At 46.5% G+C, this 13,436-nt stretch overlaps 1 protein-coding gene across 2 annotated transcripts in view; it reads left to right on the forward strand.

Moving 5' to 3' along the window:
• The window catches only part of ITPRID2 (ITPR interacting domain containing 2), a 102,789-nt gene that overhangs the window by 79,700 nt on the left and 9,653 nt on the right, over positions 1–13,436 (forward strand). Inside the window, exons 11-17 of one of the 2 annotated variants that reach the window (XM_073577493.1) lie at positions 5,372–5,460; positions 6,780–7,976; positions 8,788–8,862; positions 8,956–9,083; positions 10,308–10,458; positions 10,946–11,014; positions 12,284–12,715. In XM_073577493.1, coding sequence (XP_073433594.1) covers positions 5,372–5,460; positions 6,780–7,976; positions 8,788–8,862; positions 8,956–9,083; positions 10,308–10,458; positions 10,946–11,014; positions 12,284–12,715 — 2,141 coding nt within the window. The remainder of the gene's footprint in view (positions 1–5,371; positions 5,461–6,779; positions 7,977–8,787; positions 8,863–8,955; positions 9,084–10,307; positions 10,459–10,945; positions 11,015–12,283; positions 12,716–13,436) is intronic. The other variant, XM_073577494.1, reaches the window with a different exon arrangement.

Consider the following 13,436-nt stretch of genomic DNA (forward strand, 5'->3'; position numbering starts at 1 on the left):
TAAGTCTGATCGTACCCGCTCTGCGTCCAGCCCGACGCCGCTCAGGAGCCATCCATAGCCCCAGGGGCGAGTGAGCCCCCCCCCATGCCGGGTTGGGCCTCCTCTCAATCACAGTCAGTGGCAGACCTCATCAAGGTGTCTCAGTCCCTAGTAGCCGTTCTGGACAAGTTGCCCTTGGGAGCTTCGGCGGGACCCAGCACGTCTCAGGACGTCCCATCTGAGCCAGCCAGCAGCAGTCGCAAGAGGCCCAGGCAGGACCTCCAGGCGGAGTCCTCCCCTCGTCCTACCTCACCCCATAGTCCCCAGCAGTCTCCCTCTCGGGCCTCCTCCCCCGAGTCGGCCGAAGCGCTTTCGGAATCGGAAGGGGTCTTAGAGCTGGATTCGGACCAGGATGCGAACATGAAGGTTACGGTGCAAAACCTCATTGCCGCGATTCACCATACCTTTGACATCGCTGACGCCCCTGCGAAATCCTCAGATCAGGAGGTTTCGTCCAGACGGGCGGAAACACCATCCAGGGTGTTTCCCTTCCATTCTGAGTTTGGAAAGATTTTTACAAAGGAGAGAGAAGATCCGACCAGACGCTTTCAAAGAGGAAAGCGTCTCGGCGTGCTGTACCCGTTTGCTAAAGAGCTCACGGACAACCGGGCCGCTTCTCCCTCGGTGGACCCTCCCGTGTCCAGACTTTCTAATAATACGGTCCTTCCGCTGTCAGGTGTGGCGTCGCTAAAAGATTCTGATAGGATCATAGAATCTCTAGCAAAATCTGCCTTCGAAGCGGCATCAGCAGCGGTATGTCCAGTCTTTGTTTCTTCTTGGGCAGCAAAGGCCATATCCACTTGGGCAGATGACCTTCGGCAGGGCATTCTGGATAAGGCACGACCAGAGCATTTGGCCGATCTCGCCAATCAGATTTCCCATGCGGGGGATTATCATCTTTCTGCCTCCTTGGATGCCGCATCTTGCGCAGTTCAGGCGTCAAGTAACATCGTGGCAATCCGACGTACAATTTGGCTCAAGGCCTGGCAGGCGGACTTGTCCTCTAAAAAGTCGCTGACCAATCTGCCTTTTCAGGGAGTGCGTCTCTTCGGATCACAATTGGATCAGATTATTAAGGATGCTACCGGAGGTACGAGTTCTCTTCTCCCCTCCAAGCCTCGCAGACCTCCTCCAAGGCGTCAGTTTCGTCCCTTTTGGACTCTCCGCCGTTTCAATACGGCGGAAAACCCTTCCAACCAGCAAAGGCCACAGGCACGTCAGGAAAGAAAGGTGGGTCCTTCAGGCCCACTCCGTTCTGGCGGTCCCACTCTTCCCAGGGAAGACCGTCCAGATCTACATCTGGACGGTCTACGTCCGCATGACTACCATCGGTCTCCCGTGGGTCCCTTCCAATTGGGAGGTCGACTTCTCTTCTTCAGCGACGTCTGGCTCGCCTCAGTAGAGGATGCTTGGGTCAGAGAGGTTGTATCAACAGGATACAAAATAGAGTTCATTTCTCTTCCACGGGATCGTTTCTTACAATCCCGTCCGCCGAGGGATCCGGCCTTGGTCCCGGGGTTCGGTTCGGCCATCGCCTCTCTTCTCAGTTCCGGGGTGATTGTGCCTGTTTCCGAATCGGAACGCTTCACAGGGTTTTATTCAAACCTGTTTGTGGTGCTGAAAAAGGACGGGACAGTTCGACCCATCTTGGATCTCAAGTTACTCAACAAGAGAGTTCGCCTTCGCCACTTCCGGATGGAGTCAGTTCGCTCGGTAATTGCTTCCATGGAGGAGCAGGAATTCATGGGTTCCATAGACATCCAAGATGCCTATCTACTTGTGCCCATATTTCCCGGACATCAGAAGTTCCTGCGGTTTGTGATTCTTCACGAACATTACCAGTTCGTCGCGCTTCCTTTCGGGCTCGCCACCGCTCCCAGAGTCTTCACGAAGATTATGGCGGCGTTGATGGCCTTGTTGAAGATCAGAGGTCTCGTTCTTTTTTCCGTACCTCGACGATATCCTGATCAAGGCCCCCTCCTTTCAACAGGCCCGCCTAAGTGTGGCGATCGTTCTAGACACCCTGTCCAGTTTTGGGTGGATCGTCAACCGGGAAAAGTCCTGTCTGGTCCCTACTCAACGCCTTGTGTTTCTGGGCCTTCTGTTCGACACTCGTCGGTCAAGGGTATTTCTCCCACAAGACAAGATTCTTTCCCTGCAGCAGGGCGTGCGATCATTACAGATCACACGATTTCCATCCCTCAGGACAGCCATGAGGGTCCTGGGGAAGATGGTGGCGGCGATAGAGGCAGTTCCCTTTGCCCAATTTCACGCCAGGCCACTCCAGCAGGCCATATTGTCCAGGTGGAACAGGTCGGCTCTGTCTCTGGATCGTCCGGTTCGCCTTTCCTGCCGGATCAGGCGGTCTCTCAACTGGTGGTTGACGTCTCCCCTCATTCTCTTGGGGCGGTCTTTTCTTCCCGTTCACTGGCAGATTGTCACTACGGACGCCAGCCTCATCGGCTGGGGTGCAGTGTTCTGCAATCACACTGTTCAGGGTCGATGGTCGACTCAGGAATCAGCTCTGCAGATCAATGTCCTAGAGATACGGGCGATCCATCTAGCTCTCGTCCACTGGGAAAGGCGCCTCAAGGGCCTGCCTGTCAGGATTCAGACAGACAATGCCACAGCGGTGGCGTATATCAACCGCCAAGGGGGGACACGGAGTGTCTCAGCCCTGGCGGAAGTGTCCAGAATTCTTCAATGGGCAGAGACCTTTGTTCCAACGATTTCCGCGGTTCACATTCCCGGCGTGGACAACTGGGCCGCCGACTTCCTCAGCCGCGAGGGTCTCGCGGCAGGGGAATGGTCCCTACATCCGGAGGCGTTTCATCTGCTCTGCCGTCGGTGGGGAACCCCGGATGTAGACCTCATGGCATCTCGCCTCAACAGGAAAGTCCCACAATTCGTGTCCAGGTCTCGGGACCCTCTGGCAGTGGGCGCCAACGCTCTGGCCGTCCCTTGGTCACAGTTCGTGCTCCCCTACCTGTTCCCTCCTCTGCCTCTTCTTCCCAAGTTGTTGAAGAAAATCAAAGCAGAGGGGATTCCAGTCATCCTCATCGCCCCGAATTGGCCCAGAAGGTCTTGATTCGCAGACATTGTCAACCTTCTCGCGGACGCCCCCTGGAAGCTTCCCGACGGGCAGATCTGCTGTCTCAAGGCCCGATTTGCCACCCCAATTCTCGGTCGCTCAATTTAACAGCGTGGCTGTTGAGACCGAGGTTTTGAGACGGGCAGGATTCTCTGATCGGGTAATTCATACCATGATCCGCGCCAGAAAGCCGCCTTCTTCGAAGATCTATTACCGTACTTGGAAAGCCTATTTCTCCTGGTGTGAGGCCAATGACATCGCGCCCTTGGTTTTTTCGCTCCCTTCTATTCTGGCGTTTCTTCAGGCAGGGCTGGATGCGGGGCTTGCTCTCAGTTCCTTGAAGGGTCAAGTTTCGGCACTGTCCATTTTATTTCAGAAAACGCTGGCCTCCCGGCCCCAGGTCAAAACCTTCCTCCAGGGTGTGGCTCACACGGTTCCTCCGTACCGAGCTCCCGTGGATCCTTGGGATCTTAATTTTGGTTCTTCAGGTTCTGCAGGGTCCTCCTTTTGAACCTCTCAGGGACGTTTCCCTTTCCCTCCTTTCTTGGAAAGTGGCCATTACCTCCATCCGGCGCGTGTCGGAATTAGCGGTACTTTCTTGCCGCTCTCCTTTTTTGGTCCTTCATCAGGACAAGGTAGTTCTGTGGCCTCCGCCCTCTTTTCTTCCGATGGTGGTATCTTCGTTTCACCTCAATGAGGACATTATTCTGCCATCCTTCTGCCCGAGCCCAGCTCACCCTCGGGAGCGGTCTTTGAACAAGCTGGACCTAGTCAGGGCATTGAGAGTCTATCTAGCCCGGACGACTTCCTTGAGGAAGTCAGACTCTCTGTTCATCACCCAGCCTCAAAGGCCACTATTGCGCGCTGGATCAGATCGGCAATTTTGGAGGCATACCGGGTCAAGCATCGAGTGGCCCCTCCAGGGATCAGAGCGCACTCTACCCGGGCGGTGGGTGCCTCCTGGGCGGTGCGCCACAGAGCTTCCGCGCTGCAGCTTTGCAAGGCTGCAACGTGGTCATCGGTTCACACCTTTGTGAAATTCTACAGGGTCCACACCTACGCTTCGGCGGACGCCAGCCTAGGTAGAAGGATTCTGCAGGCTGCGGTGGTGAGTCCACTGGCCTGATGGAAGTTTGTTTCCCACCCCAGGGACTGCTTTGGGACGTCCCATGGTCTCTGTGTCCCCCAATAAGGCGAATGAGAAAACCGGATTTTTTGGGTTGCTTACCGTAAAATCTGTTTCTCGGAGCCTTCATTGGGGGACACAGCACCCTCCCATGTTCTACAACTCCTGTTCTTATGTTTGTCGGTTTGTTACAGTTGAGGAGTTTGTTCTGTTTTCAATCTATTCTGTTACTTCTCCTACTGCTTTCTCACTAACTGAGGAACTTCCTGCCGGTCGGTGGGGTGTACACTGCGGAGGAGGAGCTAACCTTTTTTTGTGCATAGTGTCAGCCTCCTAGTGGCAGCAGCATACACCCATGGTCTCTGTGTCCCCCAATGAAGGCTCCGAGAAACAGATTTTATGGTAAGCAACCCAAAAAATCCTGTTATATAGCGCCTGCGAGGGCTCAGTCTACAGGGAAGGGTGAGGATACATTAGGAGAGGGTAGAGCAGGTCGTGCGGTGGTTCAGTAGACCGAGGATCATTGCAGGCTGTAGGCTTGTCGGAACAGGTGGGTCTTCAGGTTGACAAATGACACCTGAGCAATAGGTGACTAGTTTCTCAATACAGGAGGAATTTTGAAGCTGTCATCAACAAAAAAGGCTTTTGTACAAAGTGTTAAATTTCAGTGAACGTGTTTGGTATTTTTTCCCGGTGTCAATTTCTCATTATTACCCAATTTAACTTATGGACATCTATGGCCTGATTTCTTTGCCAGTTTGGTTTGGATGGGTTATTACCGACCTATGATGAGAATTTCATGTCCATTTTACCTTTTAGAAAAACCTTTTACTAAGAAAATGAGAATTGGTGATGTGCTCGATACTTCACCCATATGTATGGATCTATAATGGGTGAGATGTATTTGGCCAAGTCATGCTTTTTTGCTTATAAAGCATTTGAGATGTACGTTGAACAGTTATTCAATGGTAAAGCTAACGGTCTACGTGAATGGTTATGAAAGATCAGCATCATCAGCCAGAAGTAACACAAGGATGGAGTTTACTTTAGAATATGAAGAGATGAAGACTCCCTTCAGTATGATGATTGAAAAATTAGGTTTCTTATCATTCCAGATAATCTGCTGCGGACTGCGAGCCAGCACTCTGATAGCAGTGGATTTGCTGAAGACACATCTGGTGACTGTCTGACAAATTCTCTTCCGGTAAGAAGTTGTCAAGGTTTTTTTTTTTTTTTTTTTCTTGGAGAGAAGACTTTTACTGTAATACGCACAATTGTTCTACAGCTTGTGGCCAAATATTCAATTACAGGTCCCCACTCTTGAGAGAGGAGAGGTTGGCTTTGAGAAGCTTTGAAATTTTGCAATTTTCACACTTGCCATTGGAGCTAAGCTTTTACTCCTACTTTGTTCTTTCAGGAAAGCAACTTGTACAGCAATAGACTGACTTTCAATCTTTTTATGTATTGAAACCTCTAAGACATAGGTGGGGAACTTTTTTTTTTTTTTTTTTTTTTTTCTTCTGCCAAGGGCCATTTGAATATACCATCCTTCGGGGGCCGTACAAATCGCACACCAACTCCACCCACAAAGTACATCCCGACGCTGGCACTGGTGTCAGCATGTAATGGTTCATTGCACGCACCTTAGCATTCAGTAGTGAGCACTGTTCATACTCAGAGCGAGAAGAAATTAATGGGCTGGCAGCCCAAGCACTGCAGTCCCCGGGAAGCTGCCCGGGGGTTGGATAAACGGGCATTGAGGGCCGTAAACTGCCTTCGGGACTGAGGTTCCCCACCCCTGAACTAAGGTGTGTGTGTATGTGGAAAGGTCATTGTGAGGGGAGCAGTGATCTCATCTACTGTGATTGGTGGATCCTATGTTATCAGCTGTTTGTAGAGGGGTTCACGTGGCATTGTAATCCTGCCTCTGCACTTAAAGAAACTGCTGAAAATTCTTCCTGAAAAGATAGGAAGTATGGGTCTGAAACTGGCCCCAGTACGTATAGTATACATTACAATATTTCTAATAAGATGGCTATATGGATATAGATTGTGATATAAAAAAATGACCAATAGGTCATTTTCAGATGATACATTTCCTTCTTTTAAAACCTTTTTTTTTCACTACTGCACTTGCTGTGTGTTAAGTTTATGCCTGCGTGAGGGCCTGTATCCCGTCCTGTCCTCAAACATGAGCATTAAAAATTGTTAAATGGCCAGCATCCCAACAGGTTTTATACTTGTGCACTCATATCAATAGTCTCCTAACGATAGATTCGTTTTTTAAGTGTTTGCTGCTCCTTTTCTAAGCAGTTGCACATCTACTTTACATTTTTAGAATCTCAATCTTTTCATATTCAAGGTATTGTATCTGTGCTGACTTTTTTTTCCTGCTTTTATTAAACATGTGTTCATGTTCTTTCAGATCTACCACATTAGTGAGGGCCTTTCTCCTTCTAATGTTTGGCCTGTATTCCTTATGGTTATCTTCCCTTTACTCCTATTTCTGCTTTTTGTTCTTAGGCTCAGGATTCTTTGCAGGCCATGGGAAGCAGCGCAGACAGCTATGACAGTGAAACTACTGTAACTTCCATAGGAGAGGACCTAAGGACTCCACTAGCACTTGATCAGTCGGGATCCATTGACCTGGATGAGGAGTTCCTGACACCTATTGACTTGGGAAGAAAACCTTTCTTTTCTGAAAAAGATTTGGATGCATTTAATATCAAGGTTGAAGTAGCAAACGGTCAAAATGAGGAACTGAAGTCTAGTGAAGGCATTGGCTCTGCTGCCGAGGACACTCGTGACCTAAGTGAAGAAGACTCCGACTTACAAACGGAATGTACGGCTGATAGCGAGTTGGACGTAAACAGCGAGTATGAATCCATTTCTTACACCACTCATCATATATCAGAAGCAATGGACAGTTTTCCTCTATATGATAGGTTTCCTGGTTTGGGTAGTTCTGATTCTCGTTCTCTGGATCGTGTTAACGTGGCATTACAACGGGCACAGAAGAAAACGTTTGGTTCAGAAACGGCAGAATCCAGAACTGGACGCAGCATGATCACTTCAAAAGACTTGTTACATCGGAGGCTTAAGTTTTCCAACTCTGGGTACCCGCTGCGAAGGACTCAATCCCTGCCCTCCCCACTGCTAAGTCCTGTAAGAGTGATTTCCAAAGTGAACATAGTTTTAAATTCCGGGAAAGCAACAGTGTGCAGCCCCCCATCATTTTCTTACAAGTATACACCCGAGGAAGACGAACTGTCGGAACAAACCGAGGAACCTAACACTACAAGTAAATCTAGAGTCTTCACATCTCCTGCTTCTGATGCAAGAGACGCCCAAAAAAGTGGCATGGGACCAATCGCGGAGGATCCGATCCGTAGACCACAGTCATGTAATGCCCATGCACCATCCCACAGGTCACAGTCTTCCTGTTCACTTCATTCCCTACAGTCTGACTGGCACGAACGGCCACTGTGTGAACATGCAAGAGCCTGGAGCACCCACAGTGTCCCAAACTTTTCTGGTGCATCTTGTGGCTCGCTCATGTCCCCATTTTCCTTCCCAGTTAATCAGAGATTTGGCTACGGGTCTCTTCACCGATCTTGCTCTGGGTGCTCTTTACCGTTGAGTTCTCCACCGTCCACTACTGAAATGCAACTTCGCAGAGTACTACATGATATAAGAAGCTCCCTGCAAAATTTTTCTCAGGTAAGGGGAAGTGGTGCCCCCTTCATGGGTTACTATAGTGCATCCAGTTGTATGAAGTCAATACTAGGGAGGCTGATTTTAGACTCTTGTGCAGCCTTTGGTCCTAGTGCTTGTATGTCTGGTGACATAAGGAAAGTTTCCAGCTTGTTTCCTGCAGGATCAGGGGAAAAATAAACTGGAAGCCTCTATTTTTGTCTTCCTTGTAGAGGATCTTTTTGTGACCGTCACATTAAATAAACAACGCTTCTACTTGTAGATAATGGAGCCCACACAAGAGGCTGAAGGGAGCACAACCTCCCCCTACCCAAACGTTTTATTTATATTAAAATGTTTGTGTAGCTTATTGTAGCGCATGAAAATGGCAAAAAATATTAGATATATAGTGAGTGTATATATACTGTATCTCTTGTTATCCCAATCCTGTAGCCTTGAGATGCAGTAATGTATACAGACAAGTTTACTTTTATTTGTACATCCCGTATCGGTGCACTTAGCTGAATGCATGCGTCCTAGAGAAGCTCCCAGCATAATAGGCCCAGATACCGACGGCCAAGCGTCCCTTTTGGCCCCTGGCTGGTACGAATCGGTGTGAAAAAAGGCAGCACGTTCCCCTCCGTAGTATACCCCGTAGTATACCCGTATGCCTATTTACAATGGCAACCACCCATCTTAGGGCTGGAAGTCTCTGGCCTCCATCAGACTTGCGCCTCCATGAGTATATTTGGCTGACAGTAAGTGCAAGCGCTTTATGCAATCAGCCTAAATCTGCTATCTTTGGCAATAAAATAATCACCGCTTTTCTCTTTTTCAGCACCCTGTGATGCGTGGACATGACTTGACTGTTGGCAGTTATGGCCAGAAATCCTCTATTCTCTCTCTGTATGAAGTGAGTTTTTTTTTTTTTTTTTTTTCTTCCCTTTGACGCATTTCTATATGAAGGTTTTTTATGAAAAGTGTGTAATTGGACGTTGTCCTTCAGAATACATTCCAGGAGCTGCAGATCATGAGGAGAAGCTTAAATTTATTCCGGAGCCAAATGATGGACTTGGAACTAAACATGTTACGGCAGCAGACGATGGTTTATCAGCATCTAACGGAAGAGGAGAGGTGACTTTTGTTTTGTAAGGTTGTATGTGATCACCAATATGTCAGGGCTCGCTGTTGTAGATTTGATTTCCATTCCTTGTGGCAGAAATTTTTTTTTTTTTTTTCTTCTATTAATCTGCGTTTTGGTGGAACCACTTTGGCTGAGCTATAGATCAGAAAATGACTTTTGTAAGAGACATTCAGAGGTGCAATATATCTGCTTGGTGCTCTGCAATTTGTCATGTACAAGTCAAAGCTTATGTAGCGCTTCTATAGCCTTGTAGAGGAACTATTAGGTAAAGCTCTATGAAAACTATTCTAGGTTTAGCTGGCTGTTAAAAGGATGATTCTAAGGCAAAGTAATTTTTATTCTAAATCCCTGTTTAGTGGCATAATCTGAACTATTCTCTAATAAACTTGCATTAAAAAGTATTCTTTTTTTTTTCCCTTGTTTTTTGAGGACTCTTCATTTGCGAAGCGCAGTGCATGGTGGGACGCGCAAACGAAATCGGGGGAAAGAGGTTGTGGTCATTGCCCCTGCCTCCTGAATGAAACGAGGCGCTATCACACGTTTTGGGGGCTGAGCTAGTCCCTGTATAATGTGCACAGTGACAGCGCTCTGTTGGCTCTGATCAGCAGTAACGAGCCAGCAAAAGAGCGGTGTCAGAATACTTTGTCGTGGAGAGACCAGCGCCACCCCACAAGTGACGTCTCTGCACACCGGATATTCTGACAGTGCGCACTCCTGCCGCCTCGTTACTGCTGATCTGAGCTCGCAATAGAGAGGGCGCTGTCATTGTGCACACCACACAGGGACTTTCTCAGTCACTGGCGCTTTGTTTCATGGAAGAGGCTGGGGCTGCGACAGTGACCACAGCCTCTGCTCCCCGATGGTGCTTCGTTTAAGTATTCCAGCATACACTGTAATTCTCAAACGAACAGTCATCAAAAGAAGTGGAAAAATAAAAAAACATTTGTAAGCAAGCCGTTGGTGTAGATAAAGAATTTGTAATGAAGGTATATTAGAAAATAGTATAGATTATGGCATCAAATAGGGATTTAAATGAAAATGTCTTTACTTTCTGACCACCCCATTAAGCTTCCAAAACTACAGTATAGGCATAAATGCTTTTGTTTGTAATTGTATACAAAATTTCTTGGTAATGCCTGCAAGGGCCTGACTGACTTATGTATTAGATAAATGGATGCTAGAGTACACGTGCTAAAGTCTGCTTTCTGCCGTAGGTATGAAGCTGATCAATTGCAAAGTCTGAGGAACTCTGTCCGAGTAGAGCTTCAGGAATTAGAACTACAGCTGGATGAACGGCTCCTCACGCTTGAAGAGCAGCTCCGAAGTTTTCATGTTTCTTCTCCTTTCCAAAGACAAGCAGCAATGGTTTGTTTCTTTTTTTTTCTTCCTGATTTTATTATTTTTATATATTTTATATATTAATATTTATATATATTTTTTTTTTTTAATTATAGAAATGACCAGACCATTCAAAACTCTAATTCCCCTATTTCTGGAGATTTTTCTAGGAAATGAAATTTATTCTTTTAGAATGTAATGCACCTTATGCTCTGGGGGTTATCCAGACTGCAGAGCGTAATAAACATATGAGGAAAAATCCCTGCCAATCATTTTGAAATTCCCGCTGTGCACCATGACCTTGCCAAGTGAATGCACAGAACCTTATGGTTTTGAAATATGTTGGCCAGGGACCATTATTTTGGTAAATGCATATATTGGTGTTTTTTTTTTTTTTTTGAGTCGAATTTTTAATTTACCTCGTATTTAATTGTTTGCTAGATTTTCTTTTTTTTGTGTGTGAATTACATTAGTCATAAATGCAAACTGAGTTTTTAATCTTGTCTCTTTTTAGGGAATGTATGGTGGAAGAGGAAGCACAGACAGTTTGGTATTTTCCACTCCGCTCAATGTCATAGAACCAGTAATAACTTTTTTTTTTTTCCTTCTTTTAACTATTTGCTTATCTACATAAAGAGATTCTGCCATCTCCAAAATATATTTTAAACTTCCTATATAGTGATATAGGGGCCCTGAACCCTATAAAAGTCATACTATGTACCTGTTAGGGGTACAGTGCTGGGGGAAATAACTCTTAATTTGAATGCAGGTGATGGGTCTGTGGACCCTTGGTGTTGGACCCTTTGCATTTTGTGCGCGCTCGATTTCCAGAGCAAGAGCTGCCTCAACTCGGCCTGTGTGTATGCACACTGACACTGCATGAGCCTGGCTCACAATGATGCTGTGTCCATGTGTTGTCTTCCCTGGCTCCTTGCTGTGCTTTTGGCTATGCCAAGAATGCAACAAATCCCCCTCAGTTGCATTCAGATTATTTTTTCAGGCACTGAATCTGTTATTGGCAGTGCGATTTCTATAGCGACTTAGTCATACTTGTGTAGTGACTTTTTAACGTCTGTCAGCCCCAAAATGCATTTTGAGAGTTTAGCTGTCTCACACGTTTATGGCATGTTTATGGGTTCTCCCAAAAACATGTCCGGTGCTAGTCTCATCGCTTGCTCAACGGTTTTCGAGACTTCCTTCTAAAGAAAAAAAAGAAAAAAATGGAAAGAGCCAGGTGTGCATGACTCCTAGAGTTGACAAATACTGGCTGCACTTTGGTGCAGAGGCCATGTCTGCAGTGCTTGTTGCTCAACCATCACTCCAGTTTTTGGATGGCCTGTTAAAAGGCCTCATTCTCCAGGTAGGTGTGGGTTCCACCTCTGGACTTGCAATTATTACACTTGATTGCAAATCCTGCGTTCGTTCAGGTGTTAAAGTCAATATAGAATCACTGCACACAAAATATGCTTTAGTGAGCTTTTTTATTTATTTGACGGTGATGAAGCGACAGCTGACGTTTCGGCCTAACAACGGCCTTTATCACATAGTCGCCCTTTGGAAGTAGAGTTTTGGTAGTCACCGGTTAATAGTTTATCACTGCTAGGCAATATTTCAGAAAAATGCAGATTATCCAATATAGCCAAAAGTCCAGGTGCTAGAGGAGCAGAGATCCTGTTGGTGTGGCAAAAAAACATTGGTGGCGCAGTGGGGGATGCAGGCACCGCCGTGCCTCAGCAGGTGTTGGCAGTCACAATGTCCAGTGTCTCTTCCTATGATCTTTTAGACTCCATGCAGATATTTCTGTCCTTACGTATTAAACATTAATTTGTGTGTTCTGGTTTTTGTTTTCTAGGTGAATGAGCTGATTAGAGAGCAGAGCCATCTAAAATCAGAGCTAGGTTTAGAAGATTCAAGACTGGAGCATGGAGTTGATCGTTGTGAATCGGTGTTATCCCCAGCACCCTCTGATTCTTCCTCGGTTTGCTCCAGCTCACTTAACAAATACAGGAAAGGTCCACTAAAGCCTTCTGACTCTATTGATAAACCCAAACTCCAAACGCCGCCAGGAAAAGCTGTATATCGTGCTACTGTAGCTTTGACTCCAAGTCCTCCGACCAGAACTGGAGCCAGTGACAACTTGACAGAAGAGTCGTCAGAGGAACATGGGAGCCTAAATCTGGAGTCCACAGAAAAGCGAGAATCGGAATTTTACCAAACTGTTGCTGCAGCTGGTCCACGTTGGAGTCCTGAAGAAAATCAAGAATTGCAACAAGTAATTCGAGAGGTAAATTACTGTCTGACACAAACTCAAAATGGTTGCTTAAATAGTATGTGTAATCAGAAAATAACCAATTATTTTTTGTTTTATCTACACTAAAACTAATACTAGACTCGCACTTCTTGTTCTGTAAAGATGACTTTTCAATGGTCTCATCACACAGGATTGCAATGAAATGGAACGCCTCTATGTGCAGTAAATAACATGACCCACCATTCACAATGTTACAGCTGACCCTGCTCACCCTCTCATCTCAATGACCTTGGCCCAGAGTATTGCATGCTCCGATAATATTTCCATACAAGTAAATAGGGTCTGAGTCAAACGGCTGTAAAACTAGGATAGGGAGCGGGTCGCAAAGCAATGCTCGGACTGGCTGTCTGCTCTCCTGACCCGATGGTGACAGCGTGTATTTCTATGCAGATGTTATGTTCGCGAGAGCAGGTGGTCAGTTAGAGCATTGCGTTGCGATATTCGTATTGCGTTATACGACCCTCTGACTCATTCCTAATGCTGCTATCATCCATGTTTCAAAAAAAAAATCGCAAGGTTTCTTTATCTTTTAGTGAAGAGAAAAAATGTTATGAAGAATAAAAATAAATCCTGAGAATGAAGGTGCTACGATGCACTCCCCTGCAGTCAAGCGATCAGAAACTCTGATGTACAAGGGGAAAAACTTCAACATGTTTAGTGCTGCAAGCTCCTTCATGCTCAGGAATGGTAAGGG

This window comes from Dendrobates tinctorius, unplaced genomic scaffold (genome assembly GCF_039654945.1).
Source record: "Dendrobates tinctorius isolate UK_male_01 unplaced genomic scaffold, ASM3965494v1 ptg000056l, whole genome shotgun sequence".
Taxonomy (NCBI): Eukaryota; Metazoa; Chordata; class Amphibia; order Anura; family Dendrobatidae; genus Dendrobates; species Dendrobates tinctorius.